We start from the raw sequence: 23010 nt of genomic DNA, 5'->3' as shown, positions 1-23010 counted from the left end.
TAGGAACTTAAAAACCTTTTCATTAGGTTCAGAGTTTAAATGCAAACTTAGAATGTGTAGCCATCTGTGGTGTCTCTCTGGAACTCTCAGGCTCTGTATGGCTGCTGTGATGCTCTCTCCTTCCCCGTCACTCTGCAAAGCTGCGTGCGCTGTACAAACACTGCACTCACTCCCATTCTGTTGTAACTGTTACCGTACAATCAGGACTCATGTATACAAAGTTTAGTAGGCAGCTTGGTAGCTTTTGTTTTTTTATTTTACAGTAAATTGATAGTTTTGATAATTTTATGTTATGTGGGAGCTGGCCTAGTCAGTAAAGTGCTTGTGATGGCCTGAGTTTCGATCCCACTCAGATCCAACATGCAAAGCCAGGCATGGTGGCATATTACTTTTCTGGTTTTGCTTTATTAACAATTAAGACATTTTTAATATTGGCAATCATCTTTTTTTTTTTTTTCTTTTTTTCGCAGCTGGGGACCGAACCCATGGCCTTGTGCTTGCTAGGCAAGCGCTCTACCGCTGAGCTAAATCCCCAACCCTTATTTTTAAGTCTGGAACACTTCACAAATATGCGTGTCACCCTTGTACTGGGTCCATGCTAATAATCTGTGTATTGTTCTGATTTTAGTATTTGTGCTGACAAAGCAAGCACCACCTTTTTGTTTTTCTTCCCCAAACATATCTTGCCAAGTTGCCTAGGCTAGCCTTGAACTTGCAAACTTCCTGCAGAAGCCTTCCAAACAGTGGAATCGTAAGCACCGCCACTGAGCCTGACTTACCAGTTTAAAGGTATTTGGTCCTAGATGAATACAGAAGGAGTGTGCGTGGGTTGGATTGGTTTAGAGAGTACCTGTCCTCGGTGCTTCTCTCAACAAGGTTGCATGCAGGTTGCATGAATATAATGCTTGTGGTCCTGACATGGGTTTTATCTACTAGAATTTACCTGGCCTATGTGCTCTTCAGTCAGGGCCGTGGTTGAACCTTTGTAGCTGGCCTTCCTGCTTATGGGAAGAGTGGAGCCTCACTGATTCCTTTCTGCTCTACTCCATTCTTCTGAGAAGTCTTATAGGGGCTGGAGCCACATAAACATAAACATTGTGCATTGGTGAGTCCCCTTGGGTCCTGCCAATTGGAATCTGGTCTCCTAGAACATATGTGGACATTAAGGAGACAGTCTACTATGTGCTTTGGAGATCTTGTGTAGTTTGTGTAGCTCGTGGTTGTTTCTGCATGCAATCCTGAAGCCCATAGTCAGTTTCCCAGTTCCTTTCATGAGTTACAGAGAAGACAGGCTGAACACAACCACTGAAAGCTACGACATACTGTTTTTTACCTCTAAAGTTCCATCCTGTCCTCCCGATGTTGACTGCTACTCCTTGAGTTTGTTCATCATTTGTTGTTTATCTGTGAAGCACACACCTGCTATGTGGCTCTGGGGATTTGGTGCTGAACAAGACAGCTGTGGCCTCTGCTGTCAGGGAACTCTCACTTTGCCCACACTGTTTCAAAATGTACCTGTTGTTTCCTGGACAATTCAGCCCATCATCTTGTTCTCGCAGAAGTATCTTGCCTTGTCCATGTGCCTGTTTGCTGTCTGTGTTCTAGAGCCAGGCATGTTCAACCTATAGCCTGCAGGTTGTGTGCATCCCAGGATAATTATGAAGATAGTTCGACACATTTGTAGATGATAATGTCATATTGCAACATCAAAAAGTTGGAACTCTAGTGTGGCATTTGTTACCTACTAAACATGGTTACAGGCTCACAGTATCATCAGGCGTCCATGAAATGTGTATGTTTTATTTTTAATCACATTGAATTGAGCTTAACTCAAGCTGTAAAATGTAACTCTTGACAGATATTTATAGAGGAAAAGAGAAGTATGTGGGGCCTGTGAATGCTGCAGTGTAGTTCTGTTTATGACATGTGTCCCACTTCCTGTTATTTTGTATTATTGTGGGGCAGGGAACTCACAGAGGGCAGAGGCTATGCCCGAGAGCCCTCTGTGTCCTGTGCTGGCTCTATTGTCTGATTTTTAATAGCAGCTCTTTAGGGTGGGAGTTGTTCGTTACTTTTTAGTGAAATGGTTGTTATTCTGTCAACTTATTGCCAGATTTGGGAGAGAGCCCCAGATAGAGCCGCATCTGTAGCCTGAAGATAGCTGGGCCAAGTCGCTCAGCCACTCTCAGACAGCTTTGAACCCATTCTGCTTCCCCAACAGGTGGCAGGCCAAAGTGGTAGTGAGTCAGAGTTGGAGGGTTAGGTCCCCTCACCTCAGTGAACTTGAGTTTTTCTCATCTGCACAGAGGAAACAGTGAGATCTACCTGCAGGTTTGCTGTTAGGAGTTAGGTGGCATAGGGGGGTAAAGTGCTGTTACTTTCAGCATGTCGCCACACCCGATGGTTTTGCGCTTCTCCTTTGAAGCTTTGCTCATTTTAAAATACATCACCAATTCAATAACAGCCATCTGAGACCCAAGAAACACTACCATTAGTGTTCTAGGACAGGACCTGATTTCAGAAATGGCAGGACCAAAAGGGAGAGACGTCGGGCAGGAGAGCCACGCAGAGCTGGAGCTGAGAAGTAGCAGTGAGCTGTAGGCAGCAGGTGCTGTTCCTACCGGGAAGGTGTGCGAGGTGTGACAGAGGTCAGAAGAGTGGACCGTGATCGCCAGGGCAGTGACAGCACACTTGGAAAAGTGAGAAGGGATGCTAGCTCAGGGTGATGAGAGTTATGGATGCAAGGCTTGTGTCTCTTCAGTTTCCTCAGGGCAGTTCAGCTTCAGCAAGGGCCACTCTAAATAGACCCTCTCCCAAACGAGCAGTCCAGGGCCTCACCCACCATAGTTAGCATTATTATACCGTCTTTCAGGTTCTACTTTACCAACTGGCATGGAACCAATGACAATGAACAGTCTGTATGGCGACATTCTCCAAAGAAGCAGAAAAATGGCTATGAGAAGAAAAGGGTTCCAGAAGCAACCCCACTCCTTGATGCCAGTTCACTGGAGTATCTGTTTGCGCAGGTAGGAAGCTTGATCCAGGAGCTCTAATGTTTGTGGAGAGTGTGAGGCCTGGTGGCACTTTACAGCCTGTTCTGAGATGTTGTTGCCCAGGTGACTGGGGAAGGCCATAGGCTCCCAGCTATCCGTCTTGCAGGCCAGTCACTTTTCTTTCCCCTGCTTCCTACCACTTTGCTTGTCAGCTGTATTCTACATGAGAGGACACAGAGTCGCCGTCAAAAGGAAGTGAGGTAGCAGCCAGGCCAAGAGAAGATAGAGGTGCCTGGAATTGCATTGCTCCGGGATAGCTACCATGTTTGATGCAGTGCTTCCTGATTTCAATGTCGGTTTTCTATTACACCATGCATACTGCATTTGGAGATACCATATTACCCATGTTATTTATAAACTGCTTCTTTATTCACTTATTTTCATCTTCCTTCTCATTTTTCAGATATCCATTACAGATACTGATCTGGCTGGACATGGTGATACACACCTGCAATCATAGCATTCTATAAGCAAAGGCAGAACTATAGCAAAGTTTGTGTACACACACACACACACACACACACACACACACACACACCCTTACCCTTCCTTGGTTATAGTGAAACCTTGTCTCAGAAAGGCTCTTCTTTAATGACTTCATATCAGTTCATTGATGTAACATTATTTACTGGGTGTCTGTGTCTTGTTTGCTTTATGCAGTTGTATTTGCTAAGACACTGGGCGCTTGGATGAACCAGTGTGGTTTCTGTGTGCACCTGTCGTATACTCAAGTTAGACAACAAGAAACAGTGAGTCTAAATGACGCATAGATAGTGCATAAGAGATCATGAGGGTCAGGCATGGTGTCTCACGCCTGTGAAGTGCTGTAATGCCTGCACTTTAAAGACTCCTGTGAGTGTGAGGTCAGCCCAGGCTACACAGTGAAACTGATATAAAAAACATAAGAGCAGAAAGGGCAGACTGTAGTGCTAGAGTGGAGAGTGGAGCGGCCTGAACTGGGAGAACTCACTGAGGAAAGGAGGAGAGTGCTCTGCTAACCATGGCTGACTTCCTCCTGGGGTTAGAACTCACCTGCAGGAGGCTCAGGGTTAGTTACTTGAATTAGTGGTTAAGATGCTCACAGTCAGGCTCTCCCTCCTTTTCCAAGATCTCAGGATCAGATTTTTTTGCTCCTCAAGTACATAAATTCTTGTTCTTACTCAAAACTTTGTGGAAATGGCCAGTGGCCTTGCTTTACCTGAAAGAAAAAACCCCTACTGTGGTCAGAAAGAACTGTAGCTATCTTGATCCCAACAAAACACAGCAAACCAATCATATGAAACGGAAGTGCTTCCAAGGACAGTGAGTGAGTGAGACCATTCTTCTAGGCCACCCCTTGCCTAGAGAGGAGCTAGACAGTGCAGTCTCCTCGGGGTAGGAATGTCCAGCGGAGACTTGGTGCAGCTGCTGTAGTGCTGAGGGAAGGTGCCGCTCTTTTGACTCTCCTTTTTTTTAAGCATCTAACATCAGTGCTTCCTGTTTCTCTTCTTCAGACGGAGCGGATGTCACGCTCAGAGTTAGATTCCCACCCTAGTAGGACTCTGACAGGGCTGTAGTGAAGACCAGGGTGAAGGACAGGAACAACTCATATGTCTAGCAGGGAGGTTAGGGGATAGTGAGTGTGAGCCCGCACTGGTCATCATTGCTCGAACAAGGCTGGCTGTCGGTACTGGTTTTAGTCTAGTTTTATGGATTTTATCATTTTTGTTTGTTTTTAAAGTCCCCATTGGTTTGTAGAATGCTGTTCCTCCCTTCATCTGTGAGATAGTATACTCTCATGACATCCTTCTGTACTAGAAGCATAAATGACACCTGTGGAACAAACTAATGGTTTGTGGTAATGATTCACTGTGGAATGTCACTCCTTCCCCATCCCAAAGTCCATAATAGTACATGTTTATGAAATTAACGCTGTCGGCCCAGTGTCACTTGTCTTGCTCTGATGCAGAGGCCTAATACAGTGTGTGGGCATTGTTTATTTAGAAGGCTCATGAAGGGGGTTTGTGGCTTTGTGCTCTTCACCAGCATCTTGACAGGTACTCAATAAATACACACTGAATGAGTGAATGAAGCAATCTAGGGAGAGCACATTCTTAGCTGCCTTGTGCTCCACTTTAGTGGAAACAGCCTTGATCCTGGAGACACACCGATTTCTCTCTTTGCTGTGTGGCATTTTGGCCAGCCTTTCCCTCAAAATCAACATGGTGGCTCCTGAAGCTTAGGTGGTGACTCAGTTTTCTCTTCTCTTCTCTGCTCCCAAGGGACAGTATGATTTGATCAAATGCCTGGCTCCCATTCGGGACCCCAAGACAGAGCAAGATGGACATGATATTGAGAATGAGTGCCTGGGCATGGCTGTCCTGGCCATCTCACACTATGCCATGATGAAGAAGATGCAGTTGCCAGAGCTTCCCAAAGACATCAGGTATGCCTTCCTGACAGCCTGGGCGTGTGTGGGGACCGTTTCTGATTTGGGACATTAGTTTTGAAGCAGGGGCTTGCTGTGTGTAGTCCAGGCTGGCCTCAAACTCGTGTTCGTCCTACCTCAAGTACTGAGACATAGGCATGCTCCGTCTCACCTGCCTGTCATGTTATGTTATGTGCTTTCACATGTCTTGCTTGACTGTTGCACTGCTTTTCTCACATACGTCTGCGCGAATCAAATTTTTGAATATTTGTACCGAGTAGCACATTAAAATTGTGGCCTGATACGTTTTAGGTTAACTAATAGTCTCAGACATGTGAACTAGAGTGAAATGTCCGGGCAGACGAGTGACCTGCATGCCCTCCATACTTCCTGTCCTTCCTACAGTGACACTGCTGTCTTTTGGAACTGCCTTCTTTAATCTGCACTCAGTGGCCTGGTAGCTGGTGCTTCTGATACGAGGGATGGTTAGTTGTTTAGAAAATTGTATTAAAGTGTGGTTTGAGATTAATATTTGGCCTATGTAATTTCAGCCCATCTCTGAAATTGAATCACTCTTCCACTCACCAATGATAATACCACAGTCACCATAAAAGATAATACCAGCCAGGATGGGAGGCAGAGGTGGAGGCAGAGGCAGAGAGGCAGAGAGGTGGAGACAGGCAGATATCTTGAGTTTGAGGCCAACATGGTCCACACAGAAAGTTCTAAGACAGCCAGGATTATATGAGACCTTGTCTCAAATAAAAATAAATAAATAAATAAATAAATAAATAAATAAATAAATAAATAAATATTTTAAAAGGCCTGAAAAGAAAAGACAATCCCATTTTAAAGAGCTTATTTACAAAGGATACAGCACAATGATGGAGCTCTTGTCTTGCATCCCAAGTACCACAGAAATGGGACTCACCCCCAGGTCCGCCGCTTCAGTGTGAAAGGAGAGTTAATTGTGTCTTTATTGCTTTGAGAGGGGTGTCTGTGTGTCACGAGGTGATTGCCATTTCTCCTTGTGTTGTCCTGTGTCCAGTCACTCCTCGTGCAGGGCCGATTAGATACTTTCTACGTCGCTGCTTTTGCTCTTTCCTGTGACTGTCACTCTGTGTGTTTTTTTCTTTTTTTAGGAGGCATAAGTAAATTGACAACTGTTCTGTAATTCTATTACATTCCTTTTAAGAGAAAATTATACTATTTGCTGAAGATTGGTCTGAGAATTCACAGTATGTCACTACCATGAAATCACAACTGTTACAGGGATTCTTTGGGCCAGTTCACCTTTGCTTGTCCCTAGGGACCTGCTCTTTCAGGGGTGTTAGCCATGATCTTTTTCAGACTACCTCCTGCTTGCTTAGCATGGCCATGCGTTGAGGTCTGATTGCTAGAGAGCCTTGGATAATTAACAGAGCTTAGGGAACTTGTGGATCTCCTTAACAAACTGGGACACAGTCACATGGTAGACACTGTTTTGTATTTAACATTTGTGAGTTTTTAATCATTTTCTTAAGAAATTATGTAATCTTTATAGGACAGTATGCAATAGGCAGGCTGCATAGAGTGTCTTAATCTCAATAGGAGATTATGGCATAATGTGATGCCCTTTAGAACCTTCTAACTCACTCTCAAGCAATTCACTATATGATTGAGGATAGCCTTGAACTCCTGATTCTCTTACCTCTGCCTCCAGCTCCAGAGTGCTAGGATCACAGATGTGAACAATGCTCAGTTTTACCAGTGTGTATGAATGTTCTAATGTGCACAGAGCATGAAAACTAGCAAGCAAAAATCCTGGTGACTCAGCTTTTCTGTCTGCATTGTGACTCAGATAATCAGACAGCACCTGTGAGGGGCTCCAGTTCTACTGACATCTGTGGAACTCGTGATGCCGCGCACTCTCTCTGTCAGATTTGTGTCTGTTTCTTCAAAGTCATTTACATCCATGGTCCTCTGGGAGTAGATGCTGTTTTCTCATTTGTCTTAAGATACAAAGAAAGTCATAGAGGCAGATTTCTAATCATTTCCTGCTAACCTATATATAAAAAACATTTTCTTTTAGCTACAAGCGATATATTCCAGAAACATTGAATAAATCCATCAGACAGAGGAATCTTCTTACCAGGATGCGAATAAATAATGTTTTCAAGGATTTCTTGAAGGAATTTAACAACAAGACCATCTGTGACAGCAGTGTGTCTACACACGACCTGAAGGTGAAGTACCTGGCTACCTTGGAAACCTTAACCAAGCATTATGGAGCCGAGATATTTGAGACTTCTATGCTCCTGATTTCATCAGAAAATGAGCTGAGTCGGTGCCATTCCAACGACAGTGGCAATGTTCTCTATGAAGTCATGGTAACAGGAAATCTCGGGATCCAGTGGCGGCAGAAACCAAATGTAAGTGGGTGTGGGTGTCTGATGAAAAAGAATATCCCATGCTGTCACAGGGACGTGACGTTGAGCCTGTCAGAAGAGTCACCTGCTTTCATACCCCCCCCCCCCGTAGGCCACATTAAGTCAGCTCAGCTGGAGGTCACGTATTACTCACAGCTGTGTAATCGTTCACAGCACAGCTGTAGCACAGTTGAGGCAGGAACTGGACCTAGGCAGGCTCTGGCAGCATGAAACAGAAAACTGCCTCTGTGTTATGAAGCTTTAGTGAGTGTTTGTTTCATTGTACTGGGGGTTGAATCAAGGGCCTTGAGCGTGCTGCATGCCGGCCTTCACTTTCAGTGGTGATACAGTACTGGAGTCGAATCTGGGCGCTGGCATGTTTAGGCAAGTGCTCTGCTGCTCAGTGACGTCTGCAGCCCTTTGTCTCTGCCAGATGAGGTAATAACCTGAGTTGAAATCTGAGACATGTTCAAATTTCAGCTCCACTCCTTCTATTTAAATGGCCTTAGGAGGGTTATTCTACCCAAGTAGGTACACAGGAACATCTGTCAACTGGAGATACCATTGTCTCTTAGTACTTGGAGGCAGGTATTGGTCAGGATTCTGTGTAGGTACCAAAATCTATCGATGCTCAGGTCTCATAGATATAACAATACAGTATTTTTATGCATCCTATACATAGCCTTCTGAATACATTTGTTATCTCTAGCCTATATATATATATATATATTTTTTTTTTTTCGGAGCTGGGGACCCAACCCAAGGCCTTGCGCTTGCTAGGCAAGCGCTCTACCACTGAGCTAAATCCCCAACCCCTGTTATCTCTAGATTGCCCTATAATACCTAATATTATATAAATGCTACATAAATAGTTACTCTCTACTCTTTGGGGAATAATGACAATAAAAGAGTCTGTGGTACATACACAGTATTACAGGCCTGACATTTTGCTCATTAGCTGTAGAATCTGTGCACACAGACTTGGTGGACATAGAACCCAAGAAATCAATTGGCTGACAGCAGTTACTATATCTGATTTATATAGTCATTGAGAGCACTAGATGGTGCGTCGACACTGGACCTGGCTAATAATAACTTGACTGAATTACTGTAGCTGCATAGTTATTACTGCTAGTAACATTAAATGTAAGATTAATTTTCTTCTCCTGCCTTATTCTCATGCTAAAATAACAATACCAAATTACCAAATGCTTTCTGCATAGGAATTAACATATAGATAGGTGTGTGCCTAATCTCATGAAGATTGATATTAAGGTTGATATTTTTTGGCTGGGGAATGGTGGCTCGGAGATGTCAGGAAGTTGATGTGGACTCTGTCATGCAGAGCTCATGCTGCTCAGCTAGATAACTTTGTGCAGGCATGTATTCTTCAGCGTGTCAGTTGTTGACACATGAATTCATACCATCTCTCGAAGCCTCACTTCAGCACTAGTATAAAGTCAAGACATGGGTAGCAGGAGGAACTTGGGTTTTGAACCTTTGTATTTGGGGAGATGTGCTGTCAGGCTAGGCACACTGCCAGTGTAGAATTGAGGAGGCCTGAGGTGGTACCTGTCTGTTGTGTCCTCTCCAGCTTAGCATGCACAGTATAAATCATGTACAGTGCTCCTCAGGGACTCTGGGAGAGCGAATCCCAGGACTCTCTGGTAGGGCTCTGTCTATCTTTGTCTCCAAGCCCATGATTCCCTGCTTTTCTCTACTTCAGGCTTGCTGGCTTCTTTTCCCTGGGCCTCGGCCCTGTATGAAATGGCTAGGAGCACAGACCTTTTACCAACAGAAAGTGAGAAGGCTAACCAAATCCTGTTGCTTTTGTTATCTTATCAGGTTCTTCCTGTTGAAAAGGAAAAAAATAAACTGAAGCGGAAAAAACTGGACTATAATAAACACAAGAAGGAGGATGACAGAAACAAACTCCGGGAAGAGTGGAACAGTTTTTCCTATTTCCCCGAGATTACCCACATTGTTATCAAGGAGTCTGTGGTCAGCATTAACAAACAGGACAACAAGAACATGGTAAGCCTGTTCAGGGGCCACCCAGACTGATGTGCGGGTGAGAGACTCTGTGGCACATCATTTCCAGTTTCCTGTCCCCTCCTTCGATGGTCCCTTTTAAGCCAGATGTCTCATTGCCAGGCCCTTTCAGTGTCTGCTCCAGAGTTATGCTGGCACATCCCAGGTGCTTGGTGTTTGCAAACATCCGTCTGCTTTAGGGTTTGTTGACCAGAGACATTTCAATGTCAGTATTTAGTTTATAAAAATAAGTGAACGGTAGGCCAGAGAGATGATCCAGCAGTTAAGGGCAATTGCTGTTCCTTCAGAATACTCCAGTTTACAGCCAGCACACATGCCCTGTGGCTCAAACCCATCTGTAACTCCAGCTCTAGGAAATATGGTGCCTTCTTTTGGCCACTGTGGGCACTTGCACATTAAAATGTGGACAAGAAGGAAAAAGAGTTAAATCAATTCTTTATTTATTGTGCCATGTTGATGTAGTAGATAGAGGCCTGTCCTGGATAAGCACCTGCTGTTTGGTGGCCCTCCCCTGTACTGGTACCTTATTTCTTCCCTTCAGTTGCTTCTGCTGATCTAATACCTCCCAGACTCCACCTTTCTAGGGAGTCTCTACCTCTCTCGGGTCTCTTAAGAGCATTGATCACTATATAACCAGACCCACACACTCAATCCCAGAAAATACCAGCTGCCCACCTTCTTAGCACACTTGTCAAGGAGCAGTAGTCAGGGAGGAGATGGGGCTCTACCAGGACCAAGGTCCCAGAAAGCCCTGTGCATGCACTAGGACCCCAGAACAGCTGGGTCCAACACCTGGCCTCTTTGCCCTGGTTTTTGTTTTTTTTTTTTTTTTTTTTTTCGTTTTCTTTTTTTCGGAGCTGGGGACCGAACCCAGGGCCTTGCGTTTGCTAGGCAAGCGCTCTACCACTGAACTAAATCCCCAACCCCTATTTTTTTTTTCTTTTCTGTTCCTTCTGTCTTTCTGATGTTTGGGCCACTCTTGGGTACTGTAGGTCTTTTCATGAAGTTTATTACTATAGACTGTCTGTCCCCAGGCTGACTCAAACTGTTAACCATAACTTAATCTCTGACTTTAAAAGCAAAAAATAGAGCCTGCCAGAGGTGTGTGTGCCGAGATGATCTGAGATGAGATGGTGGGAAGCCGCACTGGGTGCCTGAGTAGGCTGTAGGACAGCAGAGAGAGTGTTACCTCACTTTGTCTTTTCTGGTATCATTTGAGGACACAACCTTGACAAGCAGGTCAGTTTGGCAGGGAAAGTGGTAACTCTGCCCAGTAAACATGTTTTTGTGGAGGGAAGTCACCCCTGATAACGTGTGTTGAGGCCAGGCTAGTATGACAGGCATACTTGCAAAGTGAAGGGTGTCAGCACCAGGGAAATCTTGCTGTGCTAAAAATGATGTCAGAAAGATGATGCACAATGCAAGGGAAGAGCCTAGTGAAGTAGCACAAGATACAGGGCCACACTCTCCTTTGGAGAGACTGCACTTCTGACAACCTTCTAGAAAGCAGTTTGACAGCATATGGCAAAAATCTTGAAAATACTTCTATGGGTTCTGTTTAGGAATCCAGGGAACATGTTTCCAGAAACAATGAGAAGCAGACAGTGGTTTATGATTAAGAGTGTTCATGTCAGGTCTCCCAAGTTCAAGGCCAGCCTGGGCTACAGAGTAAGTTCAAGGATAGCCAGGGCTGCACAAAGAAACCCTGTCTTAAGAAAACAAAAAACAACCAAGCAAAAAGGGTTCATTTCAGCAGTTATTTGCAGTGTCAAAGTACTACAAACAACCTAAGTAGTAAATAAAAGGCTGGGAAAGTGGTCTCAGTTTACCTGAGTAGTGGGATATTATATAACCAAACTGTTAAAACAAAAAAGAAACATCTGTAAATAGAATAGAAACAGAATGTAAATATTGATCTATAAGCTGACATTGATTTTTTTACTGAGTTTTAGAGCAAGTATTCCATCTTCACAGCCACTCGTTGGTGGTAAGATTGTGGATGGCTTTCATTTTCTTAGTCTGCCTTTCCTCTTTTCAAACACTAAAACAGATAACTTTATCAGGAAAAAAATGTAAAGTGAAGGGCTGGTGAGCTGGCTCACGGGTGACAGGTATAGACACTTGGCCCCCAAGCCTGAAGACCTGAGTTCAATTCCCAGGAGCTACATATAGGTAGAAGGAGTGAACTCATTCCAGAAAGTTGTCCTCTGACCTCCACATGTGTACTGTGGCAGGCATATGTTTATGCAAACACAAATAAGTATAACAAAAAGTTTAAAAAGTAAAAAGAGAAATAGAATGTTGAGAGCTGTCGGTAGAAAAATAGGAAAAGGAGGGAGAAGCATGTTATTGGTGGTGAAATTCTGCATTGGTGAGTCTTCAGAACAACAGTTCTCAGTCTGTGAGTTGGGACCGCTCTGTGGGAGTGGTGTCAAAGAATTCTTTCACAGGGGTTACCCAAGACCATCTGCTTATAAGATTTTATATTGGGATTCATATCAGTAGCAAAATTATGGTGATGAAGTAGCAATGAAAATAAGTTTATGATTGGAGGTTTAATTACCATGTTAACTCTGTGGTGGTATCATCCTACTTTACAGAGGCACAGAGGTTAACCTGCTAAAGACACACAGATCCCTGTTAAACAATTTGAAATTGCCAGTAGTTGACCATTTTGACGTATAAAAACAGCGAGTTGAATATGTTGAACGTAGTAGCAGGTGGGGATGCTGTGAACGTGGAGAGGCTGGTCCCAGAGCCTGTGACTCACAGCTGTACTCTCCAGACCTCCACCCTGTGAGCAGGCAGTACGTGGTACTGGTCTTTCATGAAAGCGGATGCCAGCATGCTGCCAAGTCCTGCTTTGGTCTCTGCATCTCTCACACACTTCTCAGGCTTCGACTGTCAGGAAACTAAGGCGCTTGTATGCCAGGAGGGGTCTGCTTCAGCCAGCAGCCCCCTGCTCTAGAGCATTTGAAATTTGCTTTTCAAAGGTATCTCAAGGTAGATGCCCGCCACACCAGAATGGAATGATGTAACCGATGAGTGTTTTCTCTCACCAGGAACTAAAGCTCTCTTCTCATGAGGAAGCCTTGTCCTTCGTGTCCCTGGTAGATGGCTACTTCCGGCTCACTGCAGATGCTCACCATTACCTCTGTACTGATGTGGCTCCCCCGCTGATTGTCCACAACATACAGAATGGCTGTCACGGTCCAATCTGGTTGGTTTCAGAATACTCTCAAGTTTCTTTCGTTTTAGAGGTAGAAAGTCCCCTTAGCTCACATGCGGCCAGTTGTTGAGGGTGGGGTGGGTGGCCATACACTTGGAGGCTGCCCTCTTTGTGCACCATGCTAATTGAGAGTCCACCAGCCCTTCCTGTCATTTCCTGCAATTTCCTGCCATGGCCCTTAGAGCATGCCCCAACTACTCCCTTAATTTGATCTCTGCTTCTCATAGCTTAACTCCTTCACTTCTCCATAGTCAGTTCTGACCCTGTCCAATACTGAGCACTTCAAGGGAGACAGGATGCAGATCTTTAAATCTTAGAAATTGTCTCCATCTGTATTCCAAGTGACAGGCTTGGTTACCTGAGAGACAAATTGTTTGGTGGTGTGTGTGGTCACTGGCTGGGGGAGGCTCACAGCTTTATTAGCTTATGAACAATTGCAGAACAAGAAACTGGCCACCAGAAACACGTCATCCTCTAGTGTTTTAGCTTCAGTTGAGCCTCCAGACACTTGGACTGCCTTTTCACGATGTCTGGAATACCCTTCCTTGAGGGCAGTGGTTCTCAACCTTCCTATTGCTGCAGCCCTTTAATACAGTTTCTCATGTTGTGGTGACCCCCAGCCATAAAGTTATTTTTGTTGCTACTTCATACCTGTAATTTTGCTGCTGCTATGGATCATACTGTGCATATTTAATACACAGGATATCTGATGTGCGTCCCCAGTGGGTCACGACACACGGGTTGAGAGCTGCTGCTCTGGTGTCTCTGCAGCACCTCCCCCCTTCAGGTGTCAGCTGTTGCCATCTCTGAGAGCTCCTAGCCACCTCAGTAAAGTGACAACAGTCTGTCTCTCCTCCCTGGATCTTGCACTCTGTTTTGCATTCCTTCAGTGGTGTTCACTACCCTCTACCACCAACATTTAGTTTTATGCCCCTGTGCTTCCTGTTTGACTTCCGTCTTTCCCCGGAGAATGCGCCTCCTAAAGGCAGGGCCATGTCTGCTTACCGCTGTGTTGGAACGCACAGCAAAGACAGTGAGCATGAAGGAATGAACGTTGCATGTCTGTAGAAGGCTGACATCTACATTCAAAATTGGATTAAACATTGAAAAGTCAGTGTCTTGCTAGCTCTCAAAGAAGGGACAGGGTGTGAGGAATCACCGTGAGTGAGGGTTTAGAGTTATCAGTGACTGTCGGGAACAGGTAGAAATTACTTGAAGTCTCTGCTTTCTTTCTTGAGGGAGGGGCTTTCCTTTGCCAAGACGGGGTTTCTCTGTGTAGCCCTGGCTGTCCTGGAACTCATTCTGCAGACCAGGCTGGCCTTGAACTCAGATTTGCCTGCTTCTGCCTCACAAGTGCTAGGGTTAAAGAGGATAGCCACCAATATCCGCACATCTCTGTTTTTCTAAAGTACACTGACTCCATCAGTCCTCTTTCCCTAATACTTGTGAGCATACCTACCAGGTACTAGTAACCATTTAGTGTTCTGTGCTCTTTGGACAGCAGACGCACTGCGCTGGGGAATCCAAAGGAGCACAAGGTGTGTTCTCCTCTAACACTCTTCTACTCACCACCGAGGTGCTTAGTCAACATGTCACCAGTTAAGCTCTTACTGTGAGCCCGGCCACGTGTGGTCACTGAGGACACAGCAGTAAAGGAAGTGGACCCAGCTGCCCTCCTCAGCAGTTAGAGGGAGGGGCTGGAAAGGGCTAAGCATGGGACTCCTCCTCTTAATCCTTCGCAGTCCTTACTTACTAGTGTTGGGGTACACTCTACTAGTAAGATGTGGAGACATGTCTCTGTAGCATTTGTGACAGTTAAATAAGCCTTGTGTGTTGAGGGGGCAGTAGGTGAGTTTTTCCCTAGAAATTGGAAACTCTGGGTGTCTCAAGCTCCTTCTCACCACATACTTCATACCATGCCTGAGAGGACTCTAGGACCAGGCAGGTAACAGGATGTGTCTTGAGCTAGTGCAGGGCATTGGGTGTCCCTGGCAGCTTGTGCACTGTGGTATGAGCCTTGTCCCTTGCCTGCTTCTCTCTCCAGCACAGAATATGCCATCAATAAGCTGCGGCAGGAGGGGAGTGAGGAGGGGATGTACGTGCTGAGGTGGAGCTGCACCGACTTTGACAACATTCTTATGACTGTCAGCTGCTTCGAAAAGTCCGAGGTCAGTCGGGACACGTGTGGGCCAGGGCATGTAGCCACGAGGTATCTGTTCACTACCAGCAAGCCCGGGAGCTGTGCCCGAAAGGGACACCTGGGTCCTGAGCAAGTCTCTGGTAGTCTGGAAAGAGTATCCTACCTCGTAGGATACTCAATGGCCAGACTATATTCTTCCTCATATCTGGTCCTCTCTCCCTCCCTCCCCCCCCTCCTCCTTCCCTCTGTCCTTCTTCCTTCCTTTCTCTCATCTTTTCTCTTGGGAGAAGGACTATAGCCTTGGAAGGTAGAACATGGCCGGAAAGCTGCCTCCGTCAGGCACACGTGAACTTTAGCTTACTTACTTTACAGCCAATGGCAGAGTCATCAGGCCCAGAACTGTTTGCCTGTGGCATTCTCTGCTGTAGACTAATGTCAGAGAGCCACCTCATCAACTGGCCTGTTTCTCCCAGCAACAGCTTTGGGCTTTTTAACATAAGTTACCTTCCCAGGGTATCTGCTGCGTAAACATGCAGATGCAGCTTCAGATGGGTTACTGATTCAGGATCTCTCAAATACCTTTGCTAGTCATGCAACCTTTTAGAGTGTTTAAGAAGTTTTAGAGGATTCGAGGATGGTGATGGTGAGGTTTTGTTTCTTGTAGGGCTGTTCTTGTTTTCTTGTTTTTTTGAGACAGTATTTCTTTATGTAGCTCTGGCTGTCCTGGAACTCATAATGTCGCAGAGGCCTCTGCCTCTTGACTGTGAGGGTTGAAGGGCTGTAACACCATGTCCAGTGAAGATGGTGAGTTTACAGTTTTAGTCTACATTAAATGACCAGCATAGTGAGGCTCACCCAAAGGTATCAGACACAGGAGACAAGACAAGTATAAGAGAGCCCCAGGGGTTTGGCTCTGTCACAGTGGAAGGAGGAAGTCACATAAGGAACCCAGTGCTGCCAGGTGTACTGGGTAAAGTTCCAGGAGTGTTCCTGACAGCCAGACCTCAGAGTTGCCCTGGGCTCAGTCGGTCAGTGGCTTCCTGTCTTCACTTACTCATCAGTCTTTGAAGGAAGTTTAATAGTATGGATGGCTGTGTGAGGTGGCCCCGCCTCCTGAGGCAGAATCAGAACAACATCCTATTTGGTCAAGTTACCTGGGAAGGAACAGTCACAGAAAGGATTGTTTATTTCATTTTGTATACATGCAGTTAATTAAAACTTACAGAGGCTATGATTGGGGGGTGCTATTGCATTGTATAGGTTTGTAGGATGAAGTAACCTTATGGACACTGATATTTTAAATGTCATGTCCTAGTTTATACCATAAGGAGATCTTCCTAGCTCTCAGTCTTTATATTTTTTTCTTTGTATAAGAAGAGCCATGGAAGAAAGCTGCTCAGACTGGTTTTTGTGATGCTAGAATTATGGCCTGGATGGACAGCCAGATATAGCTCCCAGTGTGCAAGGGCCCACTTTGAAAGAGTTCTGGGTGAATTTAGCCTTCACATTTCTTACTTCATGCATAGTACCGGTTAGTCTTTATAAAGTACTAATGTCTCTTCTTATAAAATTAGCATATAATTATACATAATGATGGGTGTATTATATTTCATATACATTATATATAATCCATATTTACCCCATAATCCTTGCCTCTCCAACTCTTGCCAGTCTCTTTTCTCAGAAAGTCCTTCTTCCATTGTCATGTCTTTTTTTTTGATGACCAACTGAATTTAATTAGGATTGCTCATAGGAACCCAGGATCCATACTAGCAGTTGGACCACTAAAGAAAATGTCTCTTCCTTCCCCAGCAGCTGTTAACTGTATTTGTATCACCAGGAAGGATGGAAAGCCTCCTTATCCCTTCCATGATAAAATGTTAACCCACGCAGTCTCATCCTGATCATCACAACCACTGAGTTCAGGAGCCTAACACTGTGGTGTGCCAGGATGAAGCTCTCCAATACCTCACCTGTTCCTCCTCCGAACATTCTTTTTGCCCCTTCTTCCACCTTGTTCTGCAAGCCCAAGAGGAGGTGATAAACACATTTAGGGTTCAGTTTTCAACAATTGTCATTCTAAAAAGTGTGAATTTTTTTTTTATTTTGCAACAATCCTATGACATTGTTTCATGACTTTCATCTTACAGGTCAAAACCCAAGTGACATTTGTGTAGCAGTAAGCTCTCCATATCCTGATGTTATATTACATTGCCTGATCCCATTCTAAAACATGGTTGTGTTTGTGGATGGCAGGTATTGGGTAATCAGAAGCAGTTCAAGAACTTTCAGATTGAGGTGCAGAAGGGCCGCTACAGCCTGCATGGCTCTGTTGACCACTTTCCCAGCCTGAGAGACCTCATGAACCACCTCAAGAAGCAGATCCTGCGCACGGACAATATAAGCTTTGTGCTGAAACGCTGCTGTCAGCCTAAGCCTCGAGGTTCGTCTCTGTGTTAGAGCCAAGCTATGTCCCTCTGGGTTGTCCTTTGCCACTTGTGATGCTTCAAAAGACCATGTGGGCCAAAGGGTGCTGTCTGACTTAAAGACACTGTAGCCCTAGGCTGTTAAGCTGTTTCAGGTCTGTCCCCATGTCACAACTCACCTCTCTAGTGCCAGTATTGTCTGTATAACATACAGACACCACTGCTCACCACCTCAGTGAGACTGCAGAAGAGACTGCTTAAGATTAGTGAGTAGAGATTTTGTTCTTTGAGTAAAGTGGCTTGACAGCTCACTTTGGTTTATGTATCAGACTAATGTTTCTGGCATATCTGAGGGCTAAGAAACTGTATTAGGTGAGAAGACCCAGGACCTGTTCTCTGAGAGTGGGTAGTCCCATGCAGATAATGTTACAGATCACTGATACCACCTCAATATTTGATGGGTGATAGATAACATACCCTGGGGTGAAAAGAAAGAAATAGTCAAAATCTCTGAGTTGTGAGGCAGATCTTGAGCTGAGTGTTGGGTGATGAGAAGGAGGTGCCAGTTAGGCAAAGACCTGCCCAGTAGAGCTAAGGAGTATGCAGGAACCAATGTGGCAGGCTAGGGCAGGAGCTTTAGGGAGCTTCTAGAGGATCATTGTGAAGTAGAGAAGAAAAGGAGAAATGGAACTGAGGAGAACAGATATGGGGTTACAGGAGACCTTGGCCACCTTACCAAGAGACTGTAGCCTTCTCCTGCAGTCAGAGGGCGCTGTCGAGGAAGCAGGAACTAAAGCCCAGGCAAGGGGCCAGGGACTCACTTGCTTTTGGTTAAAACTCTGAGAGAAGCATGGCTAATGTCCTTGAGGTAGACGCCTTGCCCCAGAATGTGAGTGTGAAAGAATGCTTTGGGGGTTACCTGACCAAGGGCCTTACCTTACAGAATGCAATGAATCTCATGGAAAGTCCTGGTAACTTGGGATCAGGTCTAATCCCAATCACTAGAATCTCATATATTGGAGTTTTTGTTATTTTGTCCCTCCCCCCACCCCCCGAACTGAGGACTGAACCCAGGGGCTTGCGCTCTACCACTGAACTAAATCCCCAACTCCTGGAGTTTTTGTTTCTCCACCCCAACATGCTGCCTTGCCCTTGCTTGGTCTTTTTTTTTTTTTTTTTTTTTTTTTTTTTGTTCTTTTTTTTGGAGCTGGGGACCGAACCCAGGGCTTTGCGCTTCCTAGGTAAGCGCTCTACCACTGAGCTAAATCCCCAGCCCCCCTTGCTTGGTCTTAAGAGGAGATAGCACACAGGCCCTTGACACTAGCCTTGGAACCTTGGAGCAGGCTCTTTGAGACTATATTGTTGTTCTTTAAGGGAATTACCTTTGGGTCTACCTAAGGAATGGGTAGAAAGGGTCTGGAATTTCTAGAAGTGCTAGAGATTAAACCCAGGGCCTCATACACACAAGTCAAGTGCCTGCCCTTCAGCTGAGCTGCACTTCTAGCCCAGGGCTTTGAGTTCCTAATGTGTGAATTATGTTTTAGTCTCAGCAGAGGCAACTTCCTCAGTTTGGTGAAAGAGGAAGGCCTTGTGTTCTTGTTGATAGATAGGGTTCCCTGCCAGCCTTAGAGTAACTGCAGCCTTTGTTTTCATGCAAGCCTATGTGCCACAAAGGGCAAAAACACATCTGTCTCTTGGCCATGTGACATCAGAGCTCCTTAGGGCTTTATTTACTCACAGGACCTTCCTTCTGGTGTTAAAAGAAGATCTTACTTCCCTAGGGATGATGGTCCCTGGGAGAAGACAGCATCCATGGAATAGAGAAGGGGGGGGTGCCTAGGATGTGCTTTCCTTGAAGGGTATCTCTACAGAGTTCTGGTGTAGCTATTGCCTCTAACTGCATAGATCTGGAAGCCAGTGGCTTTGGAGGGAAGAGTGTAGGAACAGAGGTGAATGCCTCTTGTGCAGCTTTTCCTGAGGCTCATCTGGAACGGAGCATTGAGAGTGTGTTTTGTGTCCTTTTCTCACTTGCTTAAGAGGTCTGGGTTTCACTCACTGCTCTGTGATTCTGAGGAAGCCTAGGACACACACCAAATCTAGTGCAGGACCATCCTATCAGGTGATAATGTTGGAGTAGCTTCCACTGTAGCAGGACCTACTATGTTCAAAGTAGTTTAGTGACTATTTTATTGGGTTTTTTTCCCCCGTAGGAAGTTGTTTTTAGGGATAGTCAGTGACTTCCCAAGGCTTCCCAGCTGATGGCATCAGCAGCAGTGTAGTAGCAACAGTGCGTTATAACGGTGACTACTGACATCTTAGTAAGTGTTTGGCCTGCCAGTTGGAAGGTCTTACATGTTGTACACCATTTAATTCTCAGAAGAATTCAGAAAGCTATTGTCTGCATTCTACTTGGCCAAGACTCTTAAGTGGACAAAGACTGGAGATTTGAACACCCTGTCTCACCTGAATACACTGATACTTCTCTCCATTCCATTACATATGCTTTGCAGAGCGATAGGTACTGCGTTCAGCCAGCTCTGGGATCCAGGGCGTCTCTGACGGGAGGGAGAGAAAGCTGAGGAGCCCAGTGTGGAGCTTCCTCGTGTTAGTTCTCAGAACCTGCAAATTAGAGAAGTGCTGAAATCAGGAACCGTGTCGCAGGCGTCATTTCAGGTTGCTTGGTGTCTGCACTTCCAACTGCAGTGTTCCCAGAGCCAGACACCCTGACCTAGGTCTCACACTGGAATATACATCTCTTTGTGGAATAAGCCAAGCCAGAGAGAAGACAGGAGGCCAACCAGAGCATATGATAGACAAGTGAGCCCTTACTCAGGCCCAGGACTCCGGCCCACATTACCATTGAACGTGTCGGTACCTGTCTTCTGGGTCCTCCTCAGTACAGGCAGGTGTGCTGCTGATTTCCACTTAGTTCCTTGTGGAAGATGTCTGCATTCAGATACACAGGGCTGGAGAATTCTGGTGGAAGACCAGGGTGGTGGCTGATCATGTAGACAGTGGCTGCCAGTGGTGGAGCCTTTACTGCATACTAAAGTAAGCTCTTCTGGGCATGGTTACAGCTGTTCCCTTAGCAACCTGAGGGGAGCACTGCTTTCTTGTTCAAAACATACTTAAGGCGGTTAAATGGCTCCCCGTCTCACAGGTCAAGCGTAGCGTAGGTACCCTGAGTCACACACACACAGATAATCAAGCCATGAGCTACTCTAGACCCATCCTTCTCTCTAATTCCCAGAAGGTCTGCCTCCAGCCTCTGTCTGCCCTCATGTCACCAGTCAAATAGCCTCATTGTATTTGTCTCCTTTCCTTCCTTAAGGTGGCTGTACAGAGCCTGTTTAAATTGTATTTTCCCAGGGAATAGGCTCGAGTCAAAAGAGAACCATGCAAGGAATAGGCTCAGAAAAAGGAGCACCCAAAAGATGACTGAAGCCAGTTTCTGGTATTTAGATTTATACCCCAGGAAAGGCAGAGTAGAACTTTCCTGAGTGCTTTGTGAAGCCTTCTCTGGCTTAGCAAGCTCTGTGGTTAGGTTACCGAGTCTCTTTGAGCCTTGGTTCTGATGTGGAGTACAGATAAGGATGCTGACAATTCCTGTCTCTTGAGCTTGGGCACAAGGGCTAACAGTTTCTTGTAGAACTGTATCCAGCATAGAGAAAACAGAACGTATGAATGTAAGCAGAAAAGAGCAGATAGCCCCACTCTTAACAAGGTTTGAGGGCCTTACTGTAGTCATGTAATATGCTTCATGTTAATGTGTAATAGGTTACAGTGTTATAACCTATTGCTTAGCAGTTTATTCACATTAAATCCATGTTTGGCTTCTGTGAACTGTGCTTTGGAATTTTGGGAACTTTCTTTTCAGAATCCAAGAATTTGAACTCCCATGAGAGAATATTTCTCTCTAAACTTACTGTCTTCTAGTGCAAGAAAGTGAAACAGGGAGACTCTCTGTCAGTTGTCACTTCCCCAGGGGTACTGGTCCAGCTAAAGGAAGTACACGATACGTTCAGGGATTACGTCAGGCCTACCTGATTCCCAGAGGATTCTGTACTGTGTCTGAATTTGGAAGGCATCTTAGAGGGTCAGTTCCTTACAGTCCATGTAACCTTGGCCTGGCAGAGCTGTTCATGCATTGCATTTGCTGTTTAACTTGGAGCTTGGGAAATGGCCTACTCCCAAGCCACATGCTTACAGGTTGTAGCCTCATCTAGCAGGATTTCTAGGACCCTTATTCTGTGTTGCCTTTCCTTTCATCTGCATATAGCTCGTACTTCCTTTTCACAGGGTTTATTGGCCTCAAAGCATCTGCCTTTCCTCATTCAGTTCACCCCTGGTGCTTCCTACATGTAACAAAGTCTTGTTGGGAACTGGAAATAGAGTGCTTGCCTAGCACGCCCAAGGCCCTGGTTTTGATTCCCTCGAAGTAAACACAAAACCAGGTAACATGTTGAGCACTCATGTCGTAGGCTGTAGACAGAGCAGAAAATGAGACAGACATGGTCCCTGCTTCCCGAGACTGACTTTTGTCATTCGTTTTGCTTTCTATTCTTATTGAGACTGCCTATTCAGCTGTGCTCCAACTCACTAGTTGCTCTCACGTGCTAAGATTATAGGCAGGCACGTGCCACCTCACTTTGCCATTCTTAGATTTAAATGTTCATTTCTCAAAGGAACCTTCCCTCACCTCAGATCCTGCTGTGTGAACCTTGGATAAATTGTAGCTCCCCATGTGCTTTCTGATTCATGCTGACTCTGTCCTTAACCTGTGAGCTCCTGGAGGGTATGAATAAGCATTTACCTGACACAGACTTGGTCAGGGATGTGTAACTAGCAAACACGGGTGTTCGGTAAGCCCCATGGCTCAGCACACATGGCTGCATTTCAGTGTAGAATGGTGCTCAGAATTCTCTGATCTTTTCACAGAAATCTCCAACCTACTAGTAGCCACTAAGAAAGCCCAGGAGTGGCAGCCTGTCTACTCTATGAGCCAGCTGAGTTTCGATCGGATCCTTAAGAAAGATATTATCCAAGTAAGTCTCCACGAAGGGTCTTCATCCAGCTTTGGTCCTAAAACCCTATAGGGGAACTCCTGGAGATTTAAGTGGGGGGATAAAGTCTGCTTTGGGAAAATTCTAGTGGAAAACAACAGTGAGGTAAAGCCACTCGGCCGCATCTTTGATTTTGCCCTGTCTTCCTAATGGCCTTCACCTGAAAGACTAATCCTTGATGGATGTGGGTAATAGTTCCTCTGGGGCTCAGTCCTGCTTTTCAGAAGGGACT

General features: G+C 45.3%; 1 protein-coding gene and 1 non-coding gene across 6 annotated transcripts in view; one reads left to right on the top strand and one right to left on the bottom strand.

Annotated features, from left to right (window-relative positions):
• Jak1 (Janus kinase 1) overlaps positions 1-23010 on the top strand; it is a 108266-nt gene that overhangs the window by 70983 nt on the left and 14273 nt on the right. For all 5 annotated transcript variants that reach the window (NM_001434540.1, NM_001434542.1, NM_001434543.1 and 2 more), the window contains 8 exon segments: positions 2873-3026; positions 5315-5478; positions 7532-7871; positions 9714-9902; positions 12983-13140; positions 15194-15317; positions 17546-17732; positions 22654-22760. In NM_001434540.1, coding sequence (NP_001421469.1) covers positions 2873-3026; positions 5315-5478; positions 7532-7871; positions 9714-9902; positions 12983-13140; positions 15194-15317; positions 17546-17732; positions 22654-22760 — 1423 coding nt within the window.
• Positions 546-652, bottom strand: LOC120103217 (U6 spliceosomal RNA). Its single transcript, XR_015621490.1, has one exon. It is a non-coding gene; the product is annotated as a U6 spliceosomal RNA (small nuclear RNA).

This window comes from Rattus norvegicus, chromosome 5 (genome assembly GCF_021556685.1).
Source record: "Rattus norvegicus strain SHRSP/BbbUtx chromosome 5, alternate assembly SHRSP_T2T, whole genome shotgun sequence".
Lineage (NCBI taxonomy): Eukaryota > Metazoa > Chordata > Mammalia > Rodentia > Muridae > Rattus > Rattus norvegicus.
The sequence above is the reverse complement of the archived record's forward strand: the minus strand, read 5'-3'. Positions and strand labels throughout refer to the sequence as shown.